Here is a 16,452-nt window from a genome sequence, read left to right as displayed (position 1 = left end):
ACCTTGTTTATTTAAGGTTAATAAAATTAATAAAATTTTGAAAAATGAGGACAACTAGTTTTATTCAGTAATTACGTCAATTTTAAATTTTATCTTGTAAGACTGATATCATTACAAATTTTAAAATGTTTAAAAAATCAGTATATTCTTAATAGGGTTTCGTGGAGCACATACTCACTTTCAGCAGAACATCAATGCTTCATGGACAGTTTGGGAAAACCTGTGTTAGATGATTATCAGCTAGGCTTTGGGAACGTTGAAGTCAGTAGACAGGAAGCGCCAACAACTGAATTAGAGATTTAAGAAAATCGACCTAATTTCACAGGATTTGTCTCTCTAAAAATAACGTTAAGTGGTGCACGATATTTGTAATCCTGGGGCAAACAGGTAGGCGTTATGGTGAATATACAACATACACAACAAGTAAGATGAAAAATCGAGAATGATAGACCAAGACAGAAGACCTCAGGTTAAAGAAAAAGGGCGTATAGGAGCGATATTAGCTTTCTTCGCTTGTATTAAACTTGTGCAGCGTAGAAGCAGGGAAGGAAACAATGCAAATCATAATTCAGGATGACAATATGCCCTTGATATCAGAACAGATATTTCCGATAAACTAAACGCCTATTTAGGAAACAATGAATGGACGCAGTGTAGGAAATTTGCTGTATTATAACAAAATAAGTCGTAATAGACGATACGAGAACATAAGAAGCAGGGCATTATAAAAAAAGAAAGCACTGGCAAAATGTTGCTCTGTCCGGGGATAATTGCCATGAAGTTCCTGAAGGAGGGAAATGAGAAACGGATAATATTTTCTACGTTTCGAAATTCGGTGAACAGTAGTACAACTAACTCTCAACTGATGACTTAATTGACAAGTGCTAATGTGGGGGTTATGAATCACTGGAGCTCATATCGCAGTTTCATTATTCTCTCCAACAACTGTTCGACGATTCCTATTTCGCTGCTGTACAGTTTCCTCGGTGAAGAACTGCCGAATAACCCGAAATAAGATGAGCGTCATCGCACATTGTCTGGAAAATGTTGAGTGGATAGGGTTACAGTCCTGCCACTTTATCCATCAATGTAAACATCATTTCATTTCTCTTTTCCATCATAATAGCCTGCATTGTAAGTAATAAAGCTGTCAGGTTATGAAGGAAAGTATTTAACAAATGAGGGACGACGGTCATTCAGTGGGATGAAGTCAAATAATGAATGAATGAATGAACGAATGACTGTTTCAGAAGAGAGAAAACTGCAAGAGACAGAGTTGTTTCCCCAAACACGTTTTGATCCAATGCAATTATTTCGAGATAATGCCATTTCGGAACATGGTTGCGCCATTTGTTGTTTATAGTGCCATCTATCGTGACAATACGAAATGTTAGATACAATCGTCACGTATTTTATCTCGCAAAATCCGAATCTACAATAAAAATTGGATGTTACTGTTTAATGTTTGAAAGTTAGCCCACGTCCCACCTCTTGGGCCAACATCGCCGGATAGCATTTTTTACAAACAATTTAATACATCTTTTTCCGTTTTTTATTCATACGAAAGAGATATTTTGCTCTCTCAAAATAAAAATCTCGCCCTGCGTATTCATGGCTTAATCCATAGAGCCAGTTGGATGATTAATATTTACGTACTTCCAATGACATCCCCTACCGAGTAAAGACCACCTGCAAACTATTCCATACATTATGCTCTTCAGCGATAAGCATCAATTCTGTTCGTGTAACATTCGTAGGACAGTCGTACACGTCTTCCCTAATTTCTTGGAGTACAGAGAGGACTTACCTTGTCCATTCTACGTTCTTTCGCTTTACTATCTGTCCCGTTCACCGTTGCGCACGTTCTTGTTAAAAGTTTCAAAATGTTACTTACCACGAACTTTGAACTTGTGAAATGGCGACACTAATCGTTAGAGATAAAATTTTTTGTACGAGTATTTTGTCTTCTCTTTATTCAGAAGCAATTGTCAGACGGACACAACAAGAAGTGAGTTTCGGCAGAATTTTGAAGGAAAATAAGTTCCTAACAACATTATTGTTTCTAACGAAAGATGGATTTTTCTTTGCAGCTTGTGTTCAGATAAGACCCACGATGGCTGAACGTCATAATTCGTAACCGGGTAAATTTTCCTTTTGCTACGACAGCGACGGATTGTAACAGTTAAGCCACTCATGGCAAGTGTGAAAACGACGAGTACTCTGAAAGTTTCACCATTTTGACGGTAGAGATTAAATTACAGCGGCAAGACCCATAAGTTAGTGAATATTGTTACTCACCCGTAGCGGTACCTAAAGGTAGACAGCAATTTACAGACTGTAATCACTATGAAGTAGAGTGGACGCTGTACAGAAATTTCCTGGTACACTAAAACCAGTTTTTGAACTTGTACTATAACTCGAATTCTTGTCTTTCATCGGCAATGCTCTTACCGACTGAATTGTCCGGACATAACTCACTAACCTACCGGTCGCGACGTCGTCCTTCCAGTAATGGTAGTCTAGCACGGTATGCAGGAGCGATTCTGTACAGTTCGTTAAGTAGAGGAGACTTAGTTGCAGGAGTGAAGCTATGAGGGCAGTACGTGGGCCGTGCATGGGTAACTTAGACAGTAAGAGTACTATCCGTGAAAGGCAAGGTTCAGGGCTTAGTTGCCTTGCCGGTATACATTTATAATCACACAGAAAGTTTCTAAGCAGAGCTTTGGCTGCAGAGTACTAGAGATAGTGTGTACGAAGCGCAGCTCGGCATGTATTCCTATTACAGGTCTTCCCACGTGCAATTCTTCATAGGTTTTTACTATAATGCTCAGTTTTTGCAGTACCTTATTCTGCTGTAATACAGTGTGTCGAAGTAAACATGTGGACCATTATCAATAGTTATATCAAATGGCTCGGAGCACTATGGGACTTAAAATCTATGGTCATCAGTCCCTTAGAACTTAGAACTACTTAAACCTCACTAACCTGAGGACATCACACAACATCCAGTCATCACGAGGCAGAGAAATACCCTGACCCCACCGGGAGTCGAATCCGGGAATCGTGGCGTGGGAAGCGAGTAGTTATATTACTGTCTTCCACTTTTATAAAGTTTTTATAGAAATATTAACGGAAGGACACCGTTATATTTAGGAAAATCAGTCCTAAAAATGGACAAAATGTAAAAGTTAAGACGATAAATCATACGGAGTATACTCTCCTTTCATCTACTGAGAAACTTTTTACAGTATTTTCACATGACTTTTGCAATACATTGACAGTTCCCCAGAGCTTCCACTTCAAGTATAATGGTCATTTTCGACTGAAGCCACTGATTGTGTTCTACAAACCGCTGTCGTTATGTGGGTTCCATTCCCCACAGTTAGGCATTTTAACTACACCATCATAATACATATATTGGCTAATGAAATTCTTCATAAATAATTCACCACAATGATGTTCACACCCACAGCAACATAGGGAAAAATTACCTTCCTTGCCCTTCATTAAAGGTGCAGGGGCTCAGAAAGAACTTCAATTATTGTAAAAAATTTCTTTGATCATTTGCCGAATAACATAAAATGCGGAACAGGAGCAAAGTCAGTTTTAAATACAACCTAAAATCATTTCTTCTGTTTCACGTAGTAATTTCTATTCAAAAACAGGTAGCCTGTAAAAGAAAATCTAGTTTTTAACTACAGTTGCATGAACATGTTCATTAATCTTAACACTAAACATTTACATGTATCCAGCAACCTGACTCGTACGACGTCATTTTGGTAAAAGAGTCGTTCAAATGAAATTGTAACTGATTAACTGATTAATCCACCAATATATATGTAAGGCAGCGCCCAGTTCCATCGAAATGTGGCGTCTATTTAACGATCGTTCATCCGGAATGCAAACAATATACGGCGCATCCCAGCAGTAACGGTCAATATTCACTAATCTGTCGGTAATGATCATTCGAAGTGGAAAAAATCTACTATACACGGGTTCTAAAATGTATACCTTGAGAGATATGTGCACTTGTTCATCTTCGATAATGTGGAAGACATCTCTTCTAGCGAAAAGGTGCTCATAGCTCTTAAGGTATGTACTCTAGAGCCTATATGTTTTGGATTTTTTTTTCATTTTTGGTTCACACCATCTATTTCCAAAGTATGGAAAGCAAAAACTTTCAATACAAGAGATCTGTTTCATAATACCGAACATGAAGAAGCACTCATAGTTGTTAAGGTATGCATTTTAGAGCCCATGTTTATGAGATATTTTTCTTCCAGTGCTGCTTCCTATCATATACCTGTATATTGATCATTCCTGCTGGGAAACCCCATATTTGGTCGCCGAAAACGCCAACGCTATCAGGTCGTTTCTCTCCCTTTTCTGAGATGAAGTTGTTGTACAACATGATTCCCCGTGCCAACGGCAACAGTTTTCCCTAAAACCGATACAAAGACTGACCCACATTTCAGAATACTTCCTGAGTCACAGATCTCTCACATCCTACCCTATTAAAAACCCATTTCGCAAACTTGCACTTCGTATTCGTTGTGTAAATTCTCTGGAAAGCATTATTGAACAGTTTTGGGAATTAATTTCGAGGACAGATCTCAGGACTCTATTCACTAATACGCAAAGAATTTTCAGACCTTGGCCGCAAGGAGAAATGATTGAAATCAATGGAGAAAGTTGAAAACTTGTGTCAGGCCGAGAATCGAACCCGGGTTTCTTCTTATTAAGGCAGATGCTATGAGTACCGAGTCATCCGGACACTGTGGTTGTTTGCGATTGCGTGGACTACTGTAGCAGACCCAAATTTTCAACCTATCCACACACTAAAAATGTAGTGCCGCTTGCCCATTGTGCTCGTTACTCGTGGTGTTTCGCCGATTCCCAAGAATCGGTGAAATACCGTGAGTAATGAAGATAGTGAACAAGGGGTACTAGATTTGTGCTTTGTCGATAGGATGAATTGAATTATATTACAAAAATTGTAAATTAGTTACAAACTAAGTCGCACACACACTTTATTCAACACGTAAACGTCACTACAGATATTCAGATTTAGCTTATGACATGGCTGCCGTCATTGGCGATGATGTGGCGCAGACGAATAACGAACTTCTGCATGACCCGCTGATCTGTCAGAACATCGAAGCTGTCGATGATCTCCTGAATGGCTGTTTTCAGCTCAGCAATGGTACATCTTGTGTTTAATATAGCCCCACAGAGAGGAGTCGCATGTATTCGGATCCGGAGAGTACAGAGGCCCATGCCAGTGACCTCTGGGTACCCTAGAGCCAGAGTGCTGTCCCTAAAGTGCACCCCAGGACATCAAACAGTCCCCTGCTTCGATGGGGTCGGGCTCCGTCTTGCGTGAAACACATCTTGTCGAATTCAGGGACGCTTTAGATACAGGGGATGAAATCAACTTCCAAAACCTTAGCGTATCGTTCGGTAGCTACCGTGCTATCAAGGAATACCGCACCGACTATTCCATGACTGGACACTGCACACGACACATTCACCCGTTGAGGATGAAGAGACTTCTCGATCGCGAAATGCGGATTCTCAATCACGCTAATGCGCCAGTTTTGCTTACTGACGAACCCATCCAAATGAAATTGGGCTTCGTCGATAAGCCAAACCATATTAACATCAAAATTTTGTTCGTCAAATCTGTGAACAATAGTGTTGGCGAAACACCACCGGTGTTCCATGGCATGGGTCGTAATGGCAGATGGGTTTGAATTTTGCATGGGAAGAGATGCAGGTCTTAACAAATGTGGCAGTGTCTCCTGGTTGATTCTCACCTGTTATGCAACTTGTCTGATCGATTTCCTGCGGCTGGTTTGAAACACAGCGCGTGTCTTCTTGATTTCAGGTGATTTTGACGACGGACATTCGCAACACTGTCATCACGAACACTACCCGTTCTCTCAAAATTGCGAATCAAAATTGTTAATTTTTAGCACACTTCGAGCGGTCGTCTTCAACTAGGACTCAATCGCAAACTTCTGTGAGCTGCAGCTGGGCTGTTATCGCTCTCATAGTAGGCCTTCACAAGCGCTATACGCTCTGGCGTGATATTATCACGAGCAAATGGCCGACAACAGCAAGGCACGTGGGTATGCGCATACTAATTCCCATCATGCCTGGCGGCCAACAGTGCAATTTTAACGCCGTAACGCATAACGAAAACTGTTCAGTAGTTATGACGAATTCATTTTATATAGTTAGTTCAATGATCGTCACCCCATATGCATGTGGTCGTGAATATGGAACAAAACTATGTACGCTCCTCAGGATGCGGGGAAGTATTTCTTTGTTGCAGACACACGAGGCTGTGCATACCCTCATCATTTGGTCAGAAGATGATTCCGACCATAGAACAAGGACTCTGTAAGTAGCGAAGTTGGTCCAAAACTTTCGTTGAGCAGTTTGTCCCACATTAATTCGTAGCGTGGCGTAGCCAACCAATACGTTTGTAGCTGCGCAAAGGAATCAGTAGTCCCTGAGCTGCAAAAGCGAGCGGCAACGTCCAGTCTTGTCTAGCAATGGCTTCGAGTGGTCTGCAGTATTGGAGCACACAGACAAAAATAGCCACGGAGTTGCAGCGCCGCGTGGCGGATGCGTGAATTACCTAGCTAACTGCCTGAGTACTGCAAGGTGTCCGACAAGTGACACAGAGTGCCATTGGCTGTTCAGTATAGTTATCCACTACGTGTCTTACCCTGATGTGGTGCCACGCTGAGCAATATTGCCCCTGACAGGGCGGCAGCCCTTCTGGCGCGGTCAGCGTGACGTGGGCCAGGCAGTAGCGGCCGCGCGCGGCGAGCACGCACTCGTCGAAGTCTCCCAGCTGCGTGGGGTTCGTCAGCACTCCGGAGCCCAACTTGGCACTCGCGTCGACCACTGCAACAATGATGTGCCGAGTGTGAGCTAGCACACCACAAACTTCTGAAGCTGTCTATATTTGCAAAAAAATGTAAATCTACATATGCTGGCTGTTACTAAAATACACTATGTGGTTAAAAGTATCCCCAAACACATATGATTTTCATATTAGGTGCAATGTGCTGCCACCTACAGCCAGGGAATCCATATTAGCGACCTCAGTAGTCATTAGACATGGTGAGAGAGAGCAGAAGGGGCACTCCGCGGGACTCACGGAATTCGAACGCGGTAAGGTGATTGGGTGTCACTAGCGTCATACGTCTGTACGTGAGATTTCCACACTCGTAAACATCCCTAGGTCCACTGTTTCCGATGTGACGGTGAATTGGAAGCGTGAAGGGACACGTACAGTACAAAAGCGTACAAGCCGACCTCGTCTGTTGACTACACAGACCGCCGACAGTTGAAGGCTGTCATAATGGGTAATAGGCAGACATCTATACAGACCATCGCAGAGAAATTGCAGACTGCATCAGGATTCATTGCAAGTGCTATGGCAGTTAGGCGGGAGGTGAGAAAACTTGGATTTCATGATCGAGCGGCTGCTCATAAACGACATATGACGCCGGTAAATGCCAAACGACATCTCCCTTGGTGTAACGAGCGTAAACACTAGACGATTGAATAGTGGAAAACGTTGTGTGGAGTGATGATATCACCGTACACAATGGAGCGATCCGATGGCACCGGTGAATGGCATCTGCGAGCGTGTGTGTGCCAACAGCAAAATTCCGAGGCGGTGGTGTTATGATGTGGTCGTGTTTTTCATGGTTTTTCATGGTTTTTCATGCTTGCGCCCCTTGTTGTTTTGCGTGGCCCTTGGGGATGGCGATTGCATCTTTCAACACAATCGAGCACCTGTTCGTAATGCACAGCCTGTGGCGGAGTGGTTGCACGACATTAACGTAATGGACTGGCCTGCACAGCGTCCTGACCTGAATCCTACAGAACACCTTTTGGATGTTTTGGAACGCCGACTTCGTGCCAGGCCTCACCGACCGACATCGGTACCTCTCCTCCGTGCAGCACTCTATGAAGAATGGGCAACCATTCCCCAAGAAACCTTCCAGCACCTGACTGAACGTTTGCTTGCGAGAGTGGAAGCTGTCATCAAGGCGAAGGCTGGGCCAACACCATGTTGAATTCCAGCATTAGCGGTAGAGTGCGCCACGATCTTTTACGTCATATTAATCAAGTTGTCAGGATACTTTTGATCAAATAGTGTAGCAGCAGCAGGTAAGATATCAAATAACTAAATTTGCTCATTGTGCATATAGAGTATAGTAGCAAGAGCACAGTATTAAATTTGAACTTGATTTGAGGCATACAGGGTATGAAATTTAGTATAGACACTTACACCCCTGACAGAAGCAGTGATTAACCCGGCTGGGCACCGAGCCAAACTGAGCTCGCATGACAGATACGGGTACGTCACACTATGCTGCATCAACCCTGTTATCAGAGTTGAACTGGGTGCGAAATGGGGGAGGGGATTATGACCACTGCGTCCTTGGTCATCTCGATAATCCCACAGGATAGTTCTAACTGCTAAGCAGCCCTCACGGACTGGCTACGTGTTCCCTTAGCTGTGGACTGGTGAGCGGCGGTGCTCTGTAACTGTTAGTGGGGCTTGTTGGTGGAACTTTGTGTGTCACAGTGGAGCGGGAATCTCAAGGTGTGCTGCGCGCCGATGAGATGCATAGCCGTTGAGACGTGCAAGTAGCTGAAAAAACTGCCATGTCTAATGTGTATAACGCTTTCTCTAGCAAGTGGACCTCAGTCTGGGTAAACTCTTGAGTCTATAGCTGCTAGTGGCACCTCCATGAAGCCAACATCCATTTCCAACAGTCCCAGTGGTGCGGGTGGTCCATTTGGTACCATTAACACCCAAAACGCAAAGACAGATCGAGTGGCTAGTCCTGGACGTCAGCGAATATCATAGGAAATATTCTAAGTAACAGACCACATCCCTTAAAAAGTAATATTTTTATTGTAATTAAATGTATGAATAGTTCATTTATAAACAGTCAAAATTATACGTAATTAAATTTATAGATGGACTTTCACGACAACTTAGAACTATCAAGAAGTGTTGTAACTGTACAGTCCTGGTCGAGACGATCAAAGCTTGCCTTGTAAACAAACCATTAACTGCCCAATCACTGGCAGAGTACACAATGAACAGTGAACTGTTGTGACCTGTCGGTATATCATGTATATCGTTTCCAGAGTAATGGGAAAGCGAAGGTGTCCCTGAAATCACAAATTTTATGAAGAGAATAAATGGTGTATGGAGGACACATCATCTTTTATTCTGACTTTCCAGTTACCGAAACCGAGCGTGAATATTGCATTAGGATAGCAGGATTTATTCGCGTTAGGTCCTATGCACTGCTTTAACAATCAATGTAACCATCAACGCTTTCTTCATATCACCACATTATTTAAAGTTCATGCTATATGCGGAAAATGCAGTTCAGCTGAGTAAGAACAAGACAGTGCACTGCCAAAGCCATGTTTGTCATTTGCTTCCAAACTCATCCAGTTTGGATTAACGAAGGTCTACTATTTCAGGAAGAGAAAAATATCCCGAAGGCAAAGGTTAAAAATGCATCTGAGATGAAAAAGGCAATTAAGGGCAGAAAGCCAGCTACGTTCGTGAAGTCATTCAACTCAAGATTTATCACAGATCAGTGTTAGCATCCAGACACCCCCATCTGACCAGAGCACAACAACCAGTATCTGTAAATTTAGCTACAAACCTGAGCCCGTGGTAATACAAACAAGTTTGCCTAAAATCGAACAATCGTGGCAGCAGAACGCGAGTGATAGTACACACAACAGATCGAAAAAGAGAAGCAGAAAAACCTTTCTAATTTTAAATGTAGGTACAGGCAATAGTTCGAAAATGAAAGCAAACTTATACATTATAAGCAACTGTGACGAAAAATTGAATAAACAAGAAACAAGAAAATGTTAATCAGGTAGCCATGTCACTGTCCCAAAACTCTAAGCTGGAGACGACAAACAATAGGCCAAACACTTCGTGTTCAAAACTGTCACAACATACAACCTTGGTTCTGTCTGAAAGATCAAACGATGGCCGTAGTATTGACAGTATGGACGTCAATGTTTGCTTCAGAGAGCCAGAAAGTTCCTTACCTTTTCCTCTCTCTACTATCCCATGTCAGTCATCCTTAGAAGCTACTGGGGAAAAGGCAGAAATAAATCACACTGCTAAGATGGCTTCCGTACTATTCTGGGCATGAATGGGATCAGGTAACATGGGGAGGAACTGCGACTATTAGCTCAGGAAGTACCAATGTGTATCTGTTTCTCGGACACATATTTTAAATTGAGAGAGAATGATGAAGATGAGGTGCTCATGTTGGTAATTTAGAAATGGTAAGGGCAAGAACAGCTACTTCTGAGATCGGCAGTGGTATCTTCAAGCGGAGAATTGGATTAGGATTGTCTGTGAGATGTAGGGGTTACAGAGATAAGCATATGGAATGGTGAGTGTGAAGGGAGGTTTTGTTTAGGGAATTGCATGGGTTTCATTTTCTCTCGTTAAGTAGGTGCATGTTGGAGGAGAGGAAGTGGGTTTTGGTGTAGTCCATTGTACATGCGCTGCGCCATTTTCATTCGGTGAGGACTATCTTTGGAAGTTAGGTTCAAACGAGTGTGCTCGAAATAGATATTACCATGATCTGGGGAGTAGGTGCATTGAGTTGTCTGAGTACCAAAAGCTATTTGTTGTAGGATGTGGGATCATTTAACTGGATGGATAGTCTGGAAAACTAACCTTGCGAAACGGATAGAATCTTCAAAGGTATGTGGAGGGCAGAGGAAGTTGTTAGAAGGAAGTGACTTATCAGCTGTACGTATGGGGATGATGACTTCGCGATTTACGGGAAGGGAGTTTTTATTTCTATTTTTGGGAGTGGGTTCGATGAGCCTCGCCTCATGTACCTCAGGTAGGTCGGTATTTTAGGTTTGGGCATACTGGTGAAGATTATATTGATTTTAGTGGGTGTGGTTGCTTTGAAGAGGATTATTAACTGTACGCTTTAAGACGATGACTTCACAGTTTAAGAGAGGTGAGATTGTGTTAGTATTTATAGGAGTAGGTTGGATGAGCCTGGTGAGAAGCGTTGCATGTAGGTCGAGATCTTACGTTTTTGCATTGCTTTTGAAGATTATGATGTTTGCCGTGGCAAATGGCACGAGTTTTCAGTTTCCAGTCAGGTGATACACTGTAGAACAAAATGGAACTCACTCAACGTCTGAGATTTGTGGTACCAGAGTGTAATATGGGCATTCTGATAGGTAACAGTGTTATTGATGTGTTATTTATTATTTTTTCACAGTAATAGGTGGTCAGTGGTGCTCTGGAGGCCTGTCTCTTCAGCCTCTGTTTTGACAGTGCAGTTAGCAACTCTACTAAGTTTAGAAGTGAACAATGTGGGCAGCATTCGTTCTAGGGTACAAGAATGCCCCGCCGAGGAGTACGTACTCCTGTTGAAAAACTTCGGCTTTGTGGACCTTCAGGAAGCTGGATTGGATATATAAACAGATTGCTGAACATACTGGTCACAATACTTCAATGATGTCTTTGCTTACAACAGGGACCTGTTGAACATTCCCACACTCAATTGTCTCGCGAGGTATGTGGCACCTTGCCAGGGTCTGCGCGGCTCTCCCCGTTAGAGGTAACCTCAGCAGTTTGGTCCCATAGAAACTTACCTCACGACCACACTCATAAACCAGATTCTGGAAGCACAGGTAGTACAGATGCATGTCAAGATCGAGACATTGAGACAAGAGCAGTGGCCGGCCGAACACCATCGAGGGCAAAATCTGGATAAATGTTGCATATGATGTGCTATCAAGGACCTTTGAAAACCGTCTTCTTGAAGCAGGACTACGACCACTTGTGCCTCTGGAGGGTCTACCACTGACACTACGAGACCTCCAAGCAAGGCCACTTTGGTGTCGGGAAAGAATGCAGCAGAGAGTGTAATGGTACTCGTCTTCAGTGATGACAGTTGTTTCTGTCTGTATGCGAGAGGTGGACGGACACGTGTACGGTGTAGACCTGTTGGGCGGCCTATTACAGAATATATTCGACCACGCCACAACCTAGGGTTAATGGTGTGTGAGCTACAACTCGCGATCACATTTGGTGTTTCTACAGGATTAAGTAACCAGTGCCCACTATATTGCACAGGTCGTTGTCCACGTCCTACTGTCATTTCTTCGACAGGAAGATGATGCACTTTTTCAGAAGGACAACGCAAGTCCACATGCGGATGCTGTCACACAACGTGCCCTTCACGGAAAGTACAAACGACTCTCCTATCCGGGAAGAACAGCAGATGTATCGGCAATTGGAAACAAATGAAACATAGCGAAGCGAAAACTTACTCGTTGTCCAGAGCCTGCGAAGAACTATTGCCGAATTTCAACAAAAGGTACAAGGTGCTTAGGACAATATATAGTAGGACGCTATTCCCCACGTTTACGACCGGTTGAGTGCGAGAATACGCATATACTTAGCCGCCATAGGGGGTACACTGTGTATTGATGCGACTGGTTGGGAAGCCCCCAGTGCGAAAGTTATATCTCATTTAGTCTGAATTTTTTATCACATTCTCTTGCAATGACGAACTATCAGGCACATCACTTAGCAATAAAATGGTCTTGTGCATGAGGGTGCTCTTTTTCTTTACGGCAGTGTATGTTGTAGACACCACTAACTGGTCTATGGCCAGGGATGGTCGTCTTTGTAGGACACTGTTGTTCGAACGGCGGCGCCACTCGACGCGAAGTGTCTTGTTTTGACATAGAACATCGCCACTGAATCCCGCGACTTGTTAAGGTCGATGTCCATATCGATATCGACTTTATCGGTATATAACGAAAGTCACAACAGTTACTCGCAGTCGTGAGTAATTTTCCTTTTCTCATTCTGAACCTGAAGAGAATTACTGTTCTTAAGCAACGAGATTCTTGAGAAACAATATTTACGGTGTAACCGAACATTAAAGCATTACATTCTTAGTGGAGTGGCCTAAAATGTTGCGTACTATTATATGAGATAGCCTAAAATGTTCAGTAAGCATTTAATGTAAATAATTATTCACATTTTGATCACATTCGTGACATAATCATAAAGGATGAGAGATTTAAATCTTCAAACGCTCTGTTACGTATGATTAAGAATTTTTTACAATGATGTTGAATGCTATGACCTTATATTTCTGATACTTATTGTGCCATATGTGCTTTCCATTCCTTGCAGCGGTCGCCATTACCTATAATTTACTTGCGCTATGTACACGATTAAATATTTTGGTTGCACTCTGTTGCTCTGTCATTGAATTTACTGCCTTTGGAGTGCTCTCCACTGCAACCGTAGCCTTCTTTGAAGGCGGGTTCAAAATAGAGATCTTCATTATTATTTCTAGCTACTTTGTCAGTTAGCGTATTCGTCTCACCTACACCTGAAGTCAAATGTGAATATCGGTAGGACTGATTGTTTCAACGTCAACATGTGGCTTTTCTCTTTACTGTTCCACCATATCTCTCTGACAGTATTCGTCACATTCAGTCTCTCCCTGTTCCATTCAAAAGACCCTAAAGGTTTCTCTCCTTAGAGAGAAAGCAGACAGGTGGATCACATGAGTCAATGTATGTTTAGGCCTACAGTCATCGCTTTGCTGAAGATGTCAGTCCTCTATGGCGACGGTCTGCTTCCTCCTCTTTTGCGTTTGCACCGTGATACACGTTGGTAATCTCCTCAATATTTCTTTAAAGGCTAACAGATGTGAAAAATTTCTCGGTTCTGTTCCATCAGCGATAAAGTTGATTTGAATTGCACATTCCGATAAAAATATCCATATAGCTCCATGTATTGGGGTATCCACCACTAGACCTCACGAGACGTGAGGCCACCAGTATAAATGGAGACAGGCAGTATTGTGTTGCCAGCATGAAAGCAGCAACAGCAGAATGGATCGGTAAGCAGATTACGGCGATTTGCAACGTGGAATAATCATGGGATGCTGCCGGAGTAACAGTTCCATCACGGACATTTCAACCCTTCTATAGCTGCCCACGTGGACTGTTGATGTGAAACCAAGACCAGGCGTATTTCATGTACTGACGGATGGGGGCCGTAGAGCTTGCGGAGGGTGGTTGTAAAAAATAGCGGGAAATCAGCGGAAGGAGTCACTCGCGAGTTCCAAAGTACTGGCAGCAGTCCAGTTACTAGTAGAACAATAACTACGTAGAAGGAATTAAAAAGAGTGAGGTACAATGAACGAGCAGGTATCCACAAGCCACACATTTCTGAAATCAGTGGTATGCTACGCTTGAAGTTGTACAAAGGGCCTATGGCTGGATAGTGAATGACTGGAAACGAGTGATTTGGAACGATGAATCACATTGTACCCTCTGGCAATCAGATGGTAAGATTTGGCTTCGGCGAATGCTTGGAAAATGTTACTTGCCGTTATGTGTAGTGCCAGTAACGCAGTAAGAAGGAGGTGGTGCTATGCTCTGGGAGTGTTTTTCTTGCCTTGATTGTGTTCCCCTTATTTTGCATGAGAAGACGTTAGCAGCGGAAGGATAACAACACATCTCACAGCATTGTGTACTGCGTAAAGTAGAGGAACATTTCGCAGACGATGGAGGTTTGTGTGAGCATGACAACGCACCTTGTCATAAAGCAGCAATGTTTTGTGTACACTAACATTCCTGAAATGGACTGGCCTGTACTGAGTTCCGGTCCAATAGATTACCCTTGCGGATGAGTCAGAACGTTGATTTCGTTCCAGACTCCAGCGTCCAACATCACTACCTTCTCTACTTCCTGCTCTTTACGAATAATGGGCTTCCTTTCTTCCAATGACATTCAGACAACTCACTGAAAGTGTCCCCAGCAGCGTTCAAGCCGTCATAAAAGCGAAACATGGACTCACCAGATGTTAATGTCCTTTAATATGTGTTCGGATACTTTTGATCGGTTATTATGATTTTCGACAATGATTCAATAACTAAAACGTGGAAGGTTATTTAAATTTTTTCTTGGAAATGTACCTAAACATAGTAGATTGCTTATATACTGAAGAGCCAAAGAAACTGGTACACTTGCCTAATATCGTGTATGGCCCCCACGACCACGCAGAAGTGCCGCAACGTGACGTGGCGTGGACTCGATTAATGTCTGAAGTATTGCTGGAGGAAACTGACACCATGAGTCCTGCCGGGTTGCCCATAATTCCGTAAGAGCAAGAGGGGTCGGAGATCTCTTCTGAACAGAATGTTACAAGGCATCTCAGATATGTTCAATAATGCTAATGTCTGCAGAGTTGGGTGAGAAAGAGGAAATGTTTAAACTCAGAAGGGTATTCCTGGAGCCACTCTGCAGCAATTCTAGACGTGTGGGGTGTCGCAGTATGCTCCTGGAATTGCCCAAGTCCGTCGGAATGCAAATTGGGCATGAATGGATACAGGTGACCTGACTGGTTGCTTACGAACGTGTTAGCAGTCAGAGTCATATCTAGATGTATCAAGGGTCCCATATCATTCCAATTGCACACGTCCCAAACCATTACAGAGCATCCATCAGATTGAACTGTCCTCTGCTGGTATACAGTGGCCATGGATCCAAGAGGTTGTCTCCATACCATTAAGTCCAATCGCTCGATACAACTTGAAACGAGACTCGTCCGACCAGACAACATGTTCCCAGTCCTCAACAGTCCAATGTCGGTGATGACGGATCCAGGCAAGGCGTAAAGGTTTGTATCGTGCAGTCATCAAGGGTACACGAGTGGGACTTCGGCTCCCGATTCTCTACACTGGTCGTTGTTCCCGTTCTTGCAATATCTTTTTCCCGCCGCAGCGATGTCGGAGATTAGATGTTTTACCGTATTCCTGGTATTCACGCTACTCGTGAAATGATCGTACGGGAAATCCGCACTTCATCACTACCTCGGAGATGCATTGTCCCGTTGCTCGTGCGCTGACTATAATAGCACGTTAAATCTTAACAGTCTGCCATTGTGGCAGCAGTAAGAGATCTAACAACCGTGCCAGACACTTTGTATTATATAAACGTTGTCGACCGCAGCGCCGTGTTCTGCCTGTTTAAATATCTATGTATTTGAATAAGCAGGCCTATAACAGTTTCGTTAGCGCTTCAGCGTAGCTTTACGTGCAAAAGTGAGTGTTTTATTAATTATAGTGCAGTTTTAAGACTCATTGGAAATATATCGGTAATATGAATTTAATGCTCACTTCACTCAAATACGTCAATATTGAAACATGATTGTAACGGTTGGCCACAGTTAAGTAACATCATTATTGACTGAGTAATCTGGTTTAATTACACAATGACAGTAGTATGAAAATCACATAATTATCTATTATCCATGATCTATAGCTTCTATTGCACACTTTTTAATAGTTCCACGTGTCGTTTAG

At 42.9% G+C, this 16,452-nt stretch overlaps 1 protein-coding gene across 1 annotated transcript in view; it reads right to left on the bottom strand.

Moving 5' to 3' along the window:
* The window catches only part of LOC124805532 (O-acyltransferase like protein-like), a 370,573-nt gene that overhangs the window by 240,001 nt on the left and 114,120 nt on the right, over window positions 1–16,452 (bottom strand). The window contains exon 3 of the mRNA XM_047266101.1: window positions 6,737–6,918. Within this exon, the coding sequence (XP_047122057.1) occupies window positions 6,737–6,918 (182 nt within the window). The remainder of the gene's footprint in view (window positions 1–6,736; window positions 6,919–16,452) is intronic.

Source organism: Schistocerca piceifrons, chromosome 7, assembly GCF_021461385.2.
Source record: "Schistocerca piceifrons isolate TAMUIC-IGC-003096 chromosome 7, iqSchPice1.1, whole genome shotgun sequence".
Lineage (NCBI taxonomy): Eukaryota > Metazoa > Arthropoda > Insecta > Orthoptera > Acrididae > Schistocerca > Schistocerca piceifrons.
This window is presented reverse-complemented; position numbering and strand designations above follow the sequence as displayed.